This window comes from Phycodurus eques, chromosome 1 (assembly GCF_024500275.1).
Source record: "Phycodurus eques isolate BA_2022a chromosome 1, UOR_Pequ_1.1, whole genome shotgun sequence".
Taxonomy (NCBI): Eukaryota; Metazoa; Chordata; class Actinopteri; order Syngnathiformes; family Syngnathidae; genus Phycodurus; species Phycodurus eques.
Window position 1 is genome coordinate 6,426,674 of NC_084525.1, and position 14,970 is coordinate 6,441,643.

At 41.0% G+C, this 14,970-nt stretch overlaps 1 protein-coding gene across 1 annotated transcript; it reads right to left on the reverse strand.

Moving 5' to 3' along the window:
• Positions 1-1,839: 1,839 nt before the first annotated feature.
• On the reverse strand, positions 1,840-8,070 carry LOC133399799 (probable nuclear hormone receptor HR38). Its single transcript, XM_061671726.1, has 7 exons — positions 8,002-8,070; positions 4,996-5,692; positions 4,516-4,645; positions 3,832-3,995; positions 3,554-3,756; positions 3,109-3,287; positions 1,840-2,560 (listed from the first exon to the last, which is right to left on the reverse strand). Exons 2-7 carry the CDS (start codon positions 5,680-5,682, stop codon positions 2,310-2,312), a joined length of 1,614 nt encoding a protein of 537 aa, XP_061527710.1. The 5' UTR covers positions 5,683-5,692; positions 8,002-8,070; the 3' UTR covers positions 1,840-2,309.
• Between the last annotated feature and the right edge of the window lie 6,900 nt (positions 8,071-14,970).

The following is a 14,970-nucleotide window of genomic DNA, read 5'->3' on the forward strand; positions in this document are numbered from 1 at the left end:
TAACAACATTCAATAAACATTTGGGAACTGAGGTCACTAATTGTTGACGCTTTGTAGGTGGAAGTCTTTCCCATTCTTGAACTTAGAATGTGCAGCTTCAGCTGTTCAACAGTCCGGGGTCTCCGTTGTCGTATTTTACGCTTCATAATGCGCCACACATTTACAATGGGAGACAGGTCTGGACTGCAGGCAGGCCAGTCTAGTACCCGCACTCTTACACTCCAAAGCCACGCTGTTGTAACACGTGCAGAATGTGGTTTGGCATTGTCTTGCTGAAATAAGCAGGGGCATCCATGAAAAAGATGTCGCTTGGATGGCAGCGCATGTTTCTCCAAAACCTGTATGTACCGTTCAGAATTAATGGTGCCTTCACATATGTGTAAGTTACCCATGCCATTGGCACTAACACAGCCCCATACCATCACAGATGCTGGCTTTTGAACTTTGCGTCCATAACCGTTCGGCTGGCCCGGAGGACACGTTCACAAATTTGAAATGTGGACTCGTCGGACCATCGGAACACTTTTCCACTTTGCATCAGTCCATCTTCAAGCCGGCGGGTGTTGTTGATAAATGGCTTTTGGTTTGCATAGTAGAGTTTAAAGTTGCACTTATGGATGTAGCGCCGAACTGTATTTTCTGACATTGGTTTTCTGAAGTGTTCCTGAGCCCATGTGGTGATATCCTTTACACATTGATGTCAGTTTTTGATGCAGTGCCGCCTGGGGGATCGAAGGCCACGGGCACTCAATGTTGGCTTTCGGCCTTGCCGCTTACACGCAGTGATTTCTCCAGATTCTCTGAGCCTTTTGATGATATTATGGACCGTAGATGATGAAATCCCTAAATTCATTACAAGTGTACATTGAGGAACATTGTCCTAAAACTGTTCAAGTATTTTCTCACGTACTTGTTCACAAAGAGGTGAACCTCACCCCATCTTTGTTTGTGAATGACTGAGCAATTCAGAGAAGCTCCTTTTCTACCCAATCATGGCACCCACCTGTCCCCAATTAGCCTGTTCACCTGTGGGATGTTCCAAACAGGTGTTTGATGAGCATTCCTCAACTTTCTCAGTCTTTTTTGCCACCTGCCCCAGCTTTTTTGTAACGCATTATGGAGCGTAAAATAGGACAACGGAGACCCCGGACCGTTGAACACGTGAAGCTGTACATCGAGCAAGAATGGGAAAGAATTCCACCTACAAAGCTTCAACAATTAGTGTCCTCAGTTCCCAAACGTTTATTGAATGTTGTTAAAAGAAAAGGTAACACAGTGGTAAACATGACCATGTCCCAGCTTTTTTGGAACGTGTTGCAGCCATAAAATTCTAAGTTCATGATTATTTGCTAAAAACAAGGTTTATCAATTTGAACATTAATTATTTTGTCTTCGTCGTGTATTCAATTAAATATAGGTTGAACATGATTTGCAAATCATTGTATTCTGTTTTTATTTATGTTTAACACAACATCCCAACACCATTGGAATTGGGGTTGTATATTAGAGTCCAAACATTTGAAACAGTATGATGTAGTGCCGTTCTGCGCCACTACAAACTCCAACCACAATCGTAAACATTTTGTTACTCACCTCTGACAGTCAAAACTGAACATTACCACCGAAGGCAGATTTTTCGATATGTTCTCTTTGAAACATCTCTCTAACATTTGGATACTTATCAGATTGTTATTGCTAATTACTATACTGGCATTGTAACTTTTAACAAAGTTTGATTGAGTAAGTGCAAAATTAATACAAAATCTGCCCGAAAAACCAAATATCCCTGAGAAGTGTCATTCTACATATTTTGAATGAAGTCAACAAAGAATCGAGACGTATAACAGAAAATATTTTATTTCAAGCTGAAGTGCAGAAAAATGTCCAGTAAAACAGACACATTTGTAAAGCAATATATAAGACACAGTATGTTAGCTGCTCCAAGTCCATTCATGATACATGAATGATACTAATAATTATCATGGGGACCACTTGGACCTCAAGTGGACGTCAAGCATTTGTCAGAGGCTACGTTGCAATAGTCCCAACAACAAAAATAGCTACAATCAAGAAAACAGACAGCCTGTGCGGTTGAAAATTCCCATGAGTTTTGCAACCCTGGACAATATGTCCGTTTTGCTTCTATCGGAGATTCCATTCATAGCGCCTCCAGTGGAAAACTGTCAACAAATTGGTCCGTGAGAAGCTTTTTTATTCTCCCAGATATACACAGCTGGATTCAGAACTAGCCCTTTGATTTGGGTCATCCATTGTCTTTGACTCCATGCGTGCTGTCTCACACCTTCCATTTAAAACGGAAACAAATCCATTAGAATTCTGTCCACGATGGGCGGTGGGGGGACCAGATCTTCTAATTTAAGGTAGAAGATGCGCTGGAGGCCTTGAGTGCACAGTGTCCTGAGCTCGGGCAGCTTCCCGAGCAGACTGGACAAATAGTTGGCCCGTGAGGAGGGACAGCCCGACACGTGATCTTTCAGGCTGCCGATGAGCTGATTCTGCAAATCTTCCACATGTTTTGGCTCGTGGAGACCATATCGTTCTGAGACGAAAACAAACAAACGAACAAACATAAATATGTCAAAGAAGAGTGCTGTAAACAACCCTGTCAAATTTGAATGATAAAAAAATTCATACAAACGAATCAAGTATATAAAATGACGGTTCAAAATCAATCTGCTCTGTCCGCGCTCGAATGCTGTGGGCGTGTCCACTGAATGCGCTGACATCACACCCTAATCAACTGTCAATCAAATACCACACACCTCTCTTTATGCACACATTTGAGCCGTGAAAATATATCCACTTGCAGGCGTGTCAAACTCATGTCACAGGCCACGTTGGAGTTACAATTTCCATCAGGGGGCCATTATGACTGTGTCTCTTTGCAGTCCATGGGGTTGTGTTATATTTTTCTCAAACACCTGTTCTGTCAATCCTCTTGTTGCATAACTCTCTTGTACGGTGCCCAGCAGTGAAACCAGAGACCTCATAAGAACGGTTGCCCTGGCAAATTGAAGGTCTGCAGCCACCCCACATCCTCCAAACCCCTTTCCCTTTTGAAGGTGTCAGTGCGTTAGAGGCTCTTACCTGTGATAATGACTAGCGCCGTGAGGCAGGAGAAGGAGGAGATGTCGAGTTTAATGCGATGGAGGCTTCCAGAAAACTCCAAGATGGAGTCGATCCAGTCCCCAAAGCCTCTGACGCACTGACTCTTGTGAAGCACTTTCCCATTGCAAAAGACCAGCTTGTTCGTTTCTGGATTTGACCTTGGAAACAACAACAACAAATACTTTCAAGTCTCAAGTTCTTATATAGTGGGAAGGAGGACAAAAAAAAAAAAAAAAAAAAATCTGGAAAACTGAAATAGTCAAAAAAACGTTTCACGCTGTATCTCCACAATTGAGTACTATATAGTTCTTTCTTTGCATATTTCCAGCAATGGTCTTTAAACATGTGTAATGTATTTGGAAATAAATCTCTGAATTCACTTTATAGGGTCTTTAATTAAGCAGCCAAAAGGTGGGTGGCTCACCGGTATGCAAGACGCAGGATGAAGAGTTCGACAAAAGCAGACTCCAGAAGCAGCTCTTGATCTGGTGAGCAGAAGTCTGAGAAACCCGGGATGCTCTTGGCCCACTTGCTGATGACCTCCATGGAGGCCGTGAGCAGGTCGTACAAATCTTGGACGTCACTAGCGTCCTCTTTCTGGTCTGCGCGGACATCCGTTTCTTCGTACTAGAATCACAGACGTTGGAGATGTTCAAAAAGATGCCCCGTGTGAGCGTAAGAAAGCAAATAACGTGTTATTACTTTGGAATAATTCAGTTGTTCATCGCTGGGGTTTGAGTCGATCTGAGCCCTGACTAGCGACGCGATCATGCTCACTGGAGACACTGCGGGCGACGCTTCCTGGACTACTTTAGGCTTGGAGGGCAAGCGACCTCTTCGGCCCTTCAAGTTGTCTGTCCTCACAACTGGAAGTAGGGAGAGAAACGTCGTGTCAAAACATTAGGCACTCCATCACGATGTAATCTCGATCCAATAGACGTTTTCACCAACACGTCACGGGTGGTAAAAGCTCAAGCATTCTCATAGTAAACAGACCCTTAAATGACAATTTGACATTTGACAATGGCTTGAATCATCATTTTAGCCTTCTTCTCTGGCACCGGAGTGCGACATTTACTTTAGTTTAGTTTTAGTTTACATTTCAGCAGGCTAAATTAAGTCAAAAATAGACTTGGATTAAAAAATTCAGACATAGCTAACATAATCATTGAATGATAGGCTAATTGCGCTAACTGACTTTTCTGTTTTTTTCAGAATAATAGCACGGATGTGCTCTTTTGACGTGGTCGTCTACTAGCAGGCTCGATATTTGCCACAGAAAAATTGGCATTGTCAGCTTTGTGAGGGCAAAACATTTTATACAGCAGTTATACATTAGATGCGTATTTAGATGGGTAAACACACAAGCTCCACATTGAACTTTACCTTCCTTCACCATTCCTACAGCCATACACTTCTGGAAACGGCAGAACTGGCAGCGATTCCTCCTCCTCTTGTCCACAGGACAGTCCTTGTTGGCCAGGCAAACATACTTGCAATTCTTCTGTACTGTCCGCTAGCCAATAAAAAGAAACATTTATCTAAATGAAACTGCGAGCGGCAATCAACGGGCTGGTACTCCATGGGATTTATTGCATTGAAAGGTTTCTGCCAATAGGGTGCACAATATTGAAAATTCAAAATGTTCACAATTTAACGTCACCTTATCTGTCTATTGCAGTGTTTCCCAACCTTCATTGAGTCAAGGCACATATTTTTACGTCGGCAAAGCTTCACGGCATAGCGCCCAAAAAGAAAGTCACAAAACGGCTTGTGTTCGAAAAGCTTGTATCTCAAGTCACCGTTGTAATCAAATATTTACAAAAACGTGAGCAGTGTAGTCACTTTTCTAAGATATGTAATTACCTTGAAAAAGCCTTTGCATCCCTCGCAGGTGCGAACCCCGTAGTGTTGGCAGGAGGCGCTGTCCCCGCAGACGGCGCAAGAGCCCTCGTTCCCCCGCTGGCTTTTTAGTTTGAGTGGTAACCTCCCCTCCATGTGGTCAGGGCCATCTGGGCCACACGGCGGCTCCACGGCGAGCGAGGACGTGTCAGCGAGAGCGTCGTGGTGATGTTGTCCCAAAGGAGACGTATCCTCCACGGTCCCTGAACCAAATGGGAAGGACGATGGCTCATGCGGTCCAGAGATGTCCTCAGTCGCCCAGTATCCTGGACTGGGTGAGTAAGAGTTCCAGGCGGCAGCGTGCTGACTTTGGAAGCCGGGGGTCGAAGGAGTCGAGAGCGATGCGGAGCTGGCGAAATGTTTGTAGCCACAAGGCGAGACGGCCTCATCCGGGTAAGTGAACATGAAGGTGCTGGGGTAGCAGCCGTAAACCTGGAGGTCATCCAGCTTGAACTGGCACGAGTAGGCGTCACAGTCTCCCGCCTGAGTGCCCGCCACTGAGCCGATGCTTGGCAGGGACTGGGCACACAGGTGGTCCCACGGGGTGTCCAAATCCACCGGCAGCCTGGAGAACAAGTCCGAGCTCTGAGGCTCCAAGTTACCCAAGTTGTTGTCGAAGGAACCGTGCTGCAGGGGGTGTATGCAAGTCATGGCTACAAGACTGAGAAAAGACAATGACAAATGTTAGAACGTTGTTTGACTCAACAACAAAAGAAGGAAGTGGAGCGAGAGAGAGGGACAGAGGGATTTGAACCAGTCCTTCTGTATGCGTGCCACTGCTCAACGGACAAACTAACGACTGTTAGAAAACTGCAGTTGTTTATTCCAATTAAAATGTGCTTGCAGCCAATGCGAGTGACGTCATGCACGCCCTCATAACTGGTCGTTGGTCAGCAGGGACTTCAAACATGTTCCTCAATGCCAATACGAAGGCAGCTCTTCGTGTAATCTTTCATGAGAGAAAAATATTTCTTTATTATTATTATTGTTTGTTTAATGCCTGGATCGGACTACAGGACAAATTTCGCCTCTCCCGATGGCAGACTACTGCCATAAAACCCTGCTGTGTCTCAGTCATAACACTGGCCACACTAAACGACATATATTACGATATCACCTTATCCCGTCTTCTACAAACATTGACAACTCAAGCTGTCGGGGGGGGGAGGCGGGATCGGAAAATGTGTCAACGCTACCGGATTAAACAGTTACCATAGCGCCAGCAACGACAGTCGCCGAGGAAGAGCCGCTAGTTTTGAATATAAATATATATTTTTTAAAACGTGTGTGCTGTCATCCGCGCGTGCTCCGGAGAGGACGGTTTGGGCTGTCTATTCTTCAAGGAGAGCTTGAGGTAATTGCGAAGATACCTTTAATACTGCTAGCAAGCACGCAACATATGTTGCTAGTCACCTTATGTACGTAGCTAGCTAGCTAGCTAGCTACGTACATAATGTGACGCGCTCACGATAATTGACACACGTGACTTCAAAAGTGCAGGGACGCTGCTGCCATTAAATTCACCGGTTTTCCTTCAATTGTGTTGTGCCACTCATCCCTCTTTCCCTTCGCCAGATATCCCCGAAAATCGAACATGCTAGCCTTTTAATTTTGACATCATGTGGCGTGTTTAGTTGTTCCCGCCAGAATATGTCGGCGGCGAATCGGGCAGTTAACGGGGCTAAAAATCTTGTCTGATCCAGGAATTAGGTATTTTGTTCCGTGTCACTTGTTCAAGTCTTATCTGCTCATTAGGTTTTCGTCTCCAGCCCTGCTCCTTGTTCCAACCAATCAGCTCCCTCCAGGCACTCATGTCATGCCCAGGTGTGCCTCGTTGAAATTTGTTTGTATTTAGTTCCCTATATATATTTTTTTCATTTATTATTATTATTATTTTTTTTAAAGCCTCCATGGACGATGACATGACTATCACATAGCCGATCACGTTTGGATCTCGATTGCTCGATTGAGATCTTGGGGTCGTATAAGCGACATGAAGGAATGTGAACCACTCAGAACTGATGACGACGCAACAGATTCGGAGAAGCAGGATATTCCCCATCCGTTGCCTTATTAAATTGTTTGTCTCTGGCTACAAGAAGAATAGGTGGCGTATGCATTGTTTCTTGTGCTATTATAAGCACCACCCAGCACCCTGTAAAAAACGATTTGGGAGATAAATATAAACCATGAAAATCATCTAAAATCTGCAGTTCCACCCCCTCTGGCTGTGGAACGTAATCAGATATGTGAGGCAAACCCAATTCATGTAAGTGCATGTCGCCATAGCTATGGATTTGAGATACTCTTCACCCATATTATATGGTTTACATTCACCAAATTCAAGTGTGCAAATCGTTTATTGCGTAAATGCTGCTGGTTGTTTTTGTACAATGCGGCTTCAGTGTTCAAATATTCTCCATCTAATCCGAAAAAAAAAAAAAAAAAACATAAACAAGTTATGTGTATTTTTTTTCAGTTGTTTTCATTGGCTAATTTAGATTTTTATTTTATTTTGTATTTTGTATTTTTGTTGTTGTTAGTCAGCACACAATGTTAGAATGATTGAACCAGCTTTTGGCGTTCTAACATTGTCAGTCTAATTATGACAAAAAATTTAAGAAAATAAAATAAAAAATTATCCTAAGCAATCAAAAATCAGTTCATGTTCGCAAAACAGCACATTTTGATAGCAGGACCAGTGGTTTGTGTTTCTTAAAAGAAGGCTTTTTATTTTCTTTTTATTTTCTGTTGTGCCAAGTAATCGCGACTGGTATTGTCATATATATATATATATATATATATATATATAAACTTTTACTTCAGTACTTCTCACATTATGTACTTTATAATTTGACTTATCAGTACGTCAGGTATCTGTACTTCTGCAGCGTGACTACATTGCCACGGCTGACTGCTAGCCCGACTATTAAATATGACAGATAAAGCATTGCCATTATCGCTTCTTACCGTAACAGTAACAGCGTGCTCTCCGGCAACAGCAACACTTTGTCATCGTCCGCGTTCTTCCAACTGAACAATTCCCGCCCGCTCGTACAGGTTTTATCACTAGTGGGCGGGGGGGCCTCGGGGGAGACTCCGTGACGTCACCGACACTTTCCATACAAGGCGGGGGGAGGTGGGCGGAGCCACGTCCGGACTCTGCCCAATCACAGCGTGCCTTCCGGAGACTAGCCCTGCAAATGACGCATTACGGGATTCCGTTGACGCGCGTATAGAACAACCGCAGTATTATGGAAGCGTAACCCACGCCCGCGCGCGCGCACACACACACGCACGCACGCACACACACACACAGACACACACACTGCGATGATGAAAACGTGATAGTGATGAATAGAGTCTATATTAAGAGCAGGAAGACAGTCACTCACCCACTTGCCTCTCGACACCGCACATGGTAAAACCTCCCCTCCCCCCCAAAAAACAGGAAGTCACAAGCATGCATGTTTTTTCTCATGCATGCTTGTGACTTGTGACTTTTTCTCAGGACTATATTTTTGCATCTGAAAAGCAGCAGTAGCAGCACGGGCACATTATTAGAGGGGCCCCGTTTCCTCTCAAGATTTACACTTTACACATAAATAAAAATGTAGACTACTTACAAAATTGTCGAAATGAGGAGACCTGTAAAGGTTAGGGTGCATTTTTTTGGTTCATTGTGAAATTTCAAAAGCCCAACATCCCTGACTTTTTGCAAGTAGTGTATGTGTTTGGAACTGTAACGCTTACAACACACAATTTTGTATTGCGTCAGCTTGATGTCGATCTTAACGACTACAAACATTTTTGGTTCCGTTAACTCTGTCTGTTGGCTGATTCATTGTATTACAGGGAAATATTGCATAACATAAAATTCAATCATTCAATCATCACATCAATCAGAACAAGTTGTCCAGGTCCTGAAGGAGCAAAACAGCCCAAGACCATCACACTACTACCTGGGAAAGTTCACCACTGTTCCATGTTTTCTCCATGTGAGGATAATGGCTCTCCCTATGGTTCGCTGGCATCCTAAAGCTTGAGTAATGGCAGACCGAGAGATGTCCATTGAATATTTTTGAGAGAAAAGCTGTAGTCTAGCAAAAATATAGTTTTATTTTAATGAAAAAAAATTGTAAGATTACAAGAATAGTCTTTTAAAAAAATTTTTTTTAAAGGTTATAGCGTAACAAGAATACAGTTATATTTTAAATGAGAAAAAAAGTTGTAATCTGACTTGAATCGAGAGAGATATTTTTGAGGAGAAAAACGATACAAGAATAAAGTTTTCTAAATCTTAAAAAAAAAGTTATAATCTCACAAGTATATAACCGTGTATTTTCAAAATTAAAAAAAAACATATACTCATGAAATTATACAAAAATTTTTAGGGGACAAAAGATATAATATTTTGACAATAGAAGGAAGTAGTGTGAAACCATGGGGTATTACTGTGTTTATGTGTATGTATGTATATGTATAGCTACATATGTATATACATGTATGTACATGCATCTATTTGATTGATTGATTGATTGATTATTGTTGTACAACGTACTATAGGGAGGTTGATTGTAAAACTGAATTGCCCTTCTGGGGCTAATAAAGATATCTGCATCTGAATCTTGTAGGGTTATACTTTGAGATTATGTTTAAAAAAAAAAAAAAAAAAAAAATTCAATTCAATAATAATTCAAATTCAACGTTTACAAGATGCAGTCACGCGATGTGGGAGGCGGGCCGAAAGTCACGCGTATGCGTGTGTGTCACTACAGCGTCTATGGCATCACATGGAGGAACATTGATGAACAGATTAAAATGTGGGTGTGAAAAAAAAAAAACTTTTGCTTGAAGAACATTGAGTGCAGATGTTATCAGGCCAGCGCTGTGGCAAATGATTGACACCGCTTATCAACATCACAACTTCTCCCTCTTCTCCCTTATGTCGGCAGTCGCGCAGGCAGGAATGAAGTACCAAAACTTTGTTGCATTCGTAAAGTAGATTTTTTTTCCATATATCTATGAGGAAAAAGTCACAATCTTACAAGAATGTCATCATATTTTCACAGAAAAAAAGTCGTAATGTTACGAAAATATGGTCATATATCTCGGGAAAAGAGTTGTAATCTTACGAGAATATTGTCGCGTATTTATGAGAAACAAGTTGTAATCTTTAGAATGCAGTCATTTATTTTCTAGAACAAAGTTGTAGTCTAACAAGACTATACAAGACGTATCTTTAAAAAAAAAAAAGGCAAAATCTGCAGTAGTACAATTACTTTATTACATTACTTTAGTAGATTTTCCAGGTATCTGCAATTTACTTGAGTATTTATTTATTTTTGATAACTTTTACCCAGTGGCTTTGAAAACAGATATCGGCACTTTTTACTCCTAATTTATATATACATATTATCACATGTGCATTGGCGAGAGCGCCGCCCAGCACCTGTTGGTGCTCTGACAGGTTGCCATTTTTGGATCGAGAAGATGCTTGCCATTGTGGAGAAATCCCTCCGTCCAAACTTGAGGCATTTCTACAGGACACTCTCACATTTGGTTAAACCACACCTCGTAACTCGTCTCATCCCCTGACAACTAGATTTTGGCCTGTTTTACTGCCACTTCTCTCCTCCCACCACCATAAATATGACTTGACATGTACAGTGAAGTTAACCAGCGTTTGCCGTTCGACTTCTGTCCTGTCGGTGTCGGTAGTTTTTTTTTTACATTCCAGACCCCTGTGATAAACAAAAATCCGCAAAGCAGCTGCATACCTTTACCTTGTTATTGATATATATTTTAAAGGTTCGTACATATAATATCAATACAACATTTGCATGTGAGGTGCAGGTATTATTGCTGTCCACTTGGGGTCACCATTCTCGTGTTCCACACTGTAGTATCTGTGACTTTGAATATGTGTGGCTTTAAAAGACAAGTGCCTAGCCTGTTGAGCGACGTGGGTGTCGGCGAATGGGAGTGAAGGGTTCGCGGTTGTTGGCTCACTGTTAAGTGACTAAGAAGTGTTTGTTTTCTTACGGTTTGTTCAATTAAGCAATTGAAAGTGCACTGGCAATTGCGCCTTTCCTTGACCACCTGTGGAGGGAAGTTGTTCTAACTATCAGTGGCACTTGCATTTGCGTAAGCCAGTTCTGCTTTGCAGTAGACACATTCTCACTTTATTTTCTAGTCCTTAAGTGTAAAATCATCACAAACTTTGGACATTCTCTGTCTTTTATGCGCTCTTTCCTCCTGGCTGTCACTTAGTGTTACGTGAATCTGCATTAACATCACTCAGTGTGGAAAAATGTAAATGCCGTGATATAGCGAAAACTCCGCGATATAAAATGATTTACACAGGATTTTAAAATCTGCAATACATTGAGAAAGCAAAAAGTGAACCGCGAGACCCCCCTTAAAATTTGCACTCTTTTTTTATATTGCAGCCATATGCTAAAATCATTTAAGTTATTTTCCCCCCCCCTCATTAATGTACACACAGCACCCCATATGGACAGAAAAAAACCCCAAAACAGAATTGTTGAAATTTTTGCAGATTTATTAAAATAGAAAAACTGAAATATCATTATGGGGTGCTTGTGTGTACATTAATGAGGAAAAAAATGAACTTAAATGATTTTAACAAATGGCTGCAATATAACAAAGAGTGACAAATTCAAGGGGTCTGAAAACTGTCCATACCCAGCTCATAATGAATTGATTAGATACAATAAAGAACAATAATCATTATTATTGGCAGAAATAGAGGGACCCAATATCAAATTTTGGAGCCATGTGCCAGAGCTCCTCAACTCACTGCAGTACGAGATACAGGCGCCCTCTAGTGGTTGGGAACATTTAGCATCGTAGTTTGCATCAGTGGTACAGGCGAGATCTTGCAAAAAACAAAAGTAATACAATGAATAAATATTGGTGTGAACGGTCTCATGGTCTCTGTTAAATGACCCCTGCAAGTCTTGTGTTTTTTTTGTCCACATTCTTAAACCAAACATTAGGGAACAATTATGGTAATGTGGGAATTTAGTATAGTGTAATAACAGTGAATAGTTGTGGGTTGTATGTTCCCATTCATACAAAATAATGCCTCAATTCCTGTATTGAGGAAAAACGTGCTTGGTAACGCTTTCTTCTTCTTCTTATTATTATTTTTTTTGTGTGTTGTAACTTTTTGATTGTGTACTGTGGTCAAGTTTGGCTTCTTGGACAAAAGTATCATGCCACGTTTTGCATTATTTTGTCGCATTACAGTTTCTACTCCTCCCGAGAAGTACAAAAAAAAATAAAAATAAAAAATAATAATAATAATCACTGGACTTTGCTGCAATCTAAATTCTGACAGGCTAATTGGGACTGAACTAACAACATTTACTACAGGCGTAAAACAAAACATAAAAAAATACCATATATTCGCTTATAATAACATTTTATAAAAGACACCTTGTATGCATTTTTTTTTTCAGATTAGAATTTGTGTACAGTACAAGTTGGTAGTTTGTAATACTTCGCTACTTCCCACTGCTGTGCTTTACTAATATTGCAATAGTAAAATGCTCGTGTCATTCATTTTCAGTGGTAGGAAATATAGAAATTATGTACTTCCTTGCTTTACCAAAGTAGATCATTTTCAAGAATCTACACTTTACTTGAGTATTTAATTTTCTGATGACTTTTTACTTTTCCTCCCTATATTTGAAAACACATATGTTACGTTACACTCCTTGCTTTGTCATAATAATTTTAATCATTTTTTTTTTTTTTTTAACAAACTCCGTGAATGACGATACAATGTAAATAGAGGTAAAGCCAACGGTGGTTGAGATTTTGGGGTATTATGTATAATCGACAGTAAAACCTTTATTTATTGATTGATTTTACTTCTGTACTTAAGTACATTTCAGAATCTGTACTTTCTTCTCTTGAGGAGTTGAATCATTACTTCTGCTTTTACCAGCCTTTATTTTGATTTATTATTTTTCTTCCCTCACAAGTATCTATCTATATGAGTGTGAGTACTTAAACGTGTGTTCATTTCTTCTGACTTGGAAAGGCCACTCGGTTCTTCTTTGCCACACGGGGGCAAAGTCGAGGCGCCTGCCCCAAACTCTTCCAGACTTCAAGAAGAGCTGAGCCACTGATGGATTTCACGGAAATGGGATAATGGGATAGTCCGCTTCGACGACATCATAAACGCTCACGCCTTTTTTTTTTTTTTTTTTTTGCATATTAGAAGAAGTGAGGTTTGAGCGATCCACTTTCAAATGTTGCGAGGCGTTGAGTGGCCCAAGGGTTCCGGAGGCCGCCTCGCAGACAGGTGGTGATTTAAAAATACTCCTGTCGTCACTCGATTGACTTTCTTTTGGGCATTTTGGAAAAAGCTATGGGTTCTTGATTGGTGTAACACGTTTAATCTCTTCTACTGTGATGTTTGTTCTACAAATAACTTTTCCAAATAACTAAAAGATGAAACTTATATGCCAATTGAAAGGTCACAGAGCAGTTTTGTTAGCGCTTCGAGATAGACATTTTTACCATCCAGTCAAATAAAATCATTGATATCCCACATATGAATGGGTAAAATAATAATTGAAATAGCGGGGTGTAATTTCAATGTAAAACGTGGCGCTCACAATAAGGGGGTAATCCTCGTTCAGTCTTGTAAAAGTCTATTATGAATGCTGATGCAGTGTATGTTTCATTCTGGTCCATACACAAAAGATCAACTCATTTGGCTTTGAAACACATCAGGCGCCGGATTGAGAGCTGCGCAAAAGAGTGGAAGCCCTTTTTTTTCCTTTTCCTTCCCCTTTGAATACTAAACGCTCACAGGCTAACATGACGCTGTGGTTGTTCTCAGTCGGCTCCCGGTATCCATTTTCTGTTTTCTTGTCTCCCACGGAATACACTCAACGCTGTTTTAAACCTCCTAAAAGACGCCACAGGCACAAACTGAACAGAATCGGCACAAACAACTGATAAGCTTCCTATTGGCATTTCCTCATTGCCTTATCAACGTTTATGCGGCAGAATGACGGCAAACGCACAGTGAAAACATCACACTTCACAGTGTTCAACACCACAGCCCAAATGCAACTTTGAAGACTCTATTTTCAGGAAAGAATTTCAAACATACATACATGTGTCACTGCTCAGAATACAACCTTGTCAAACAGGACTCTAAAACATCGATGCGTTAGCTGCATTTGTCATTGCACGGGGTCATTCCCAGATGTCAAAACAATGGGGCAACCTAGTGCACTCTCCAACAGGTAACACATAATATAGTGTCCCATCTGGCATTAATTCATTTGTGTATATGATTTGTATATCTCTTCTTACCTTGTCATTTTTTTTTAATGTAGAATCTCATGTGATACGACATGGAATTTCTGATTGACCGTTAACATCTGCGATGTTATGCCGCCGCCCATCTGCGGTTGAAACAAACCTAGTGCACCTGGCCAATGGTCAACCGCTTACGTTCTACTCGTTGTAGAACCCCAGACACTGCGCGACCCTTTAGTCGCGTTCGGCCGCGTCACTGGTGTGCGGCGGGCTCGAGACCTTTGCGCAGCACCCTATTTCTCTGCAATCTTTATCGTATTGAGATCCTATATAACTGCTCACAGTACACAGTGGTTACGGAACGCATTCAGACCCCTTACATTTTTCACTCTTTTTATATTATATTTAAATATGAAATATTTTTATATTTAACTTATATTGCAGCCATTTGCTAAAATCATTTACGTTCATTTTTCTCTACATTAATGTACACACAGCACCCCATATTGACAGGGAACACAAAAACGGAATTGTTTACATTTTTGCAGATTTATTAAAAAAGAACAAGTGAAATATCACACAGCCATAAGTATTCAGACCCGTTGCTCAGTATTTAGTAGAAGCACCCTT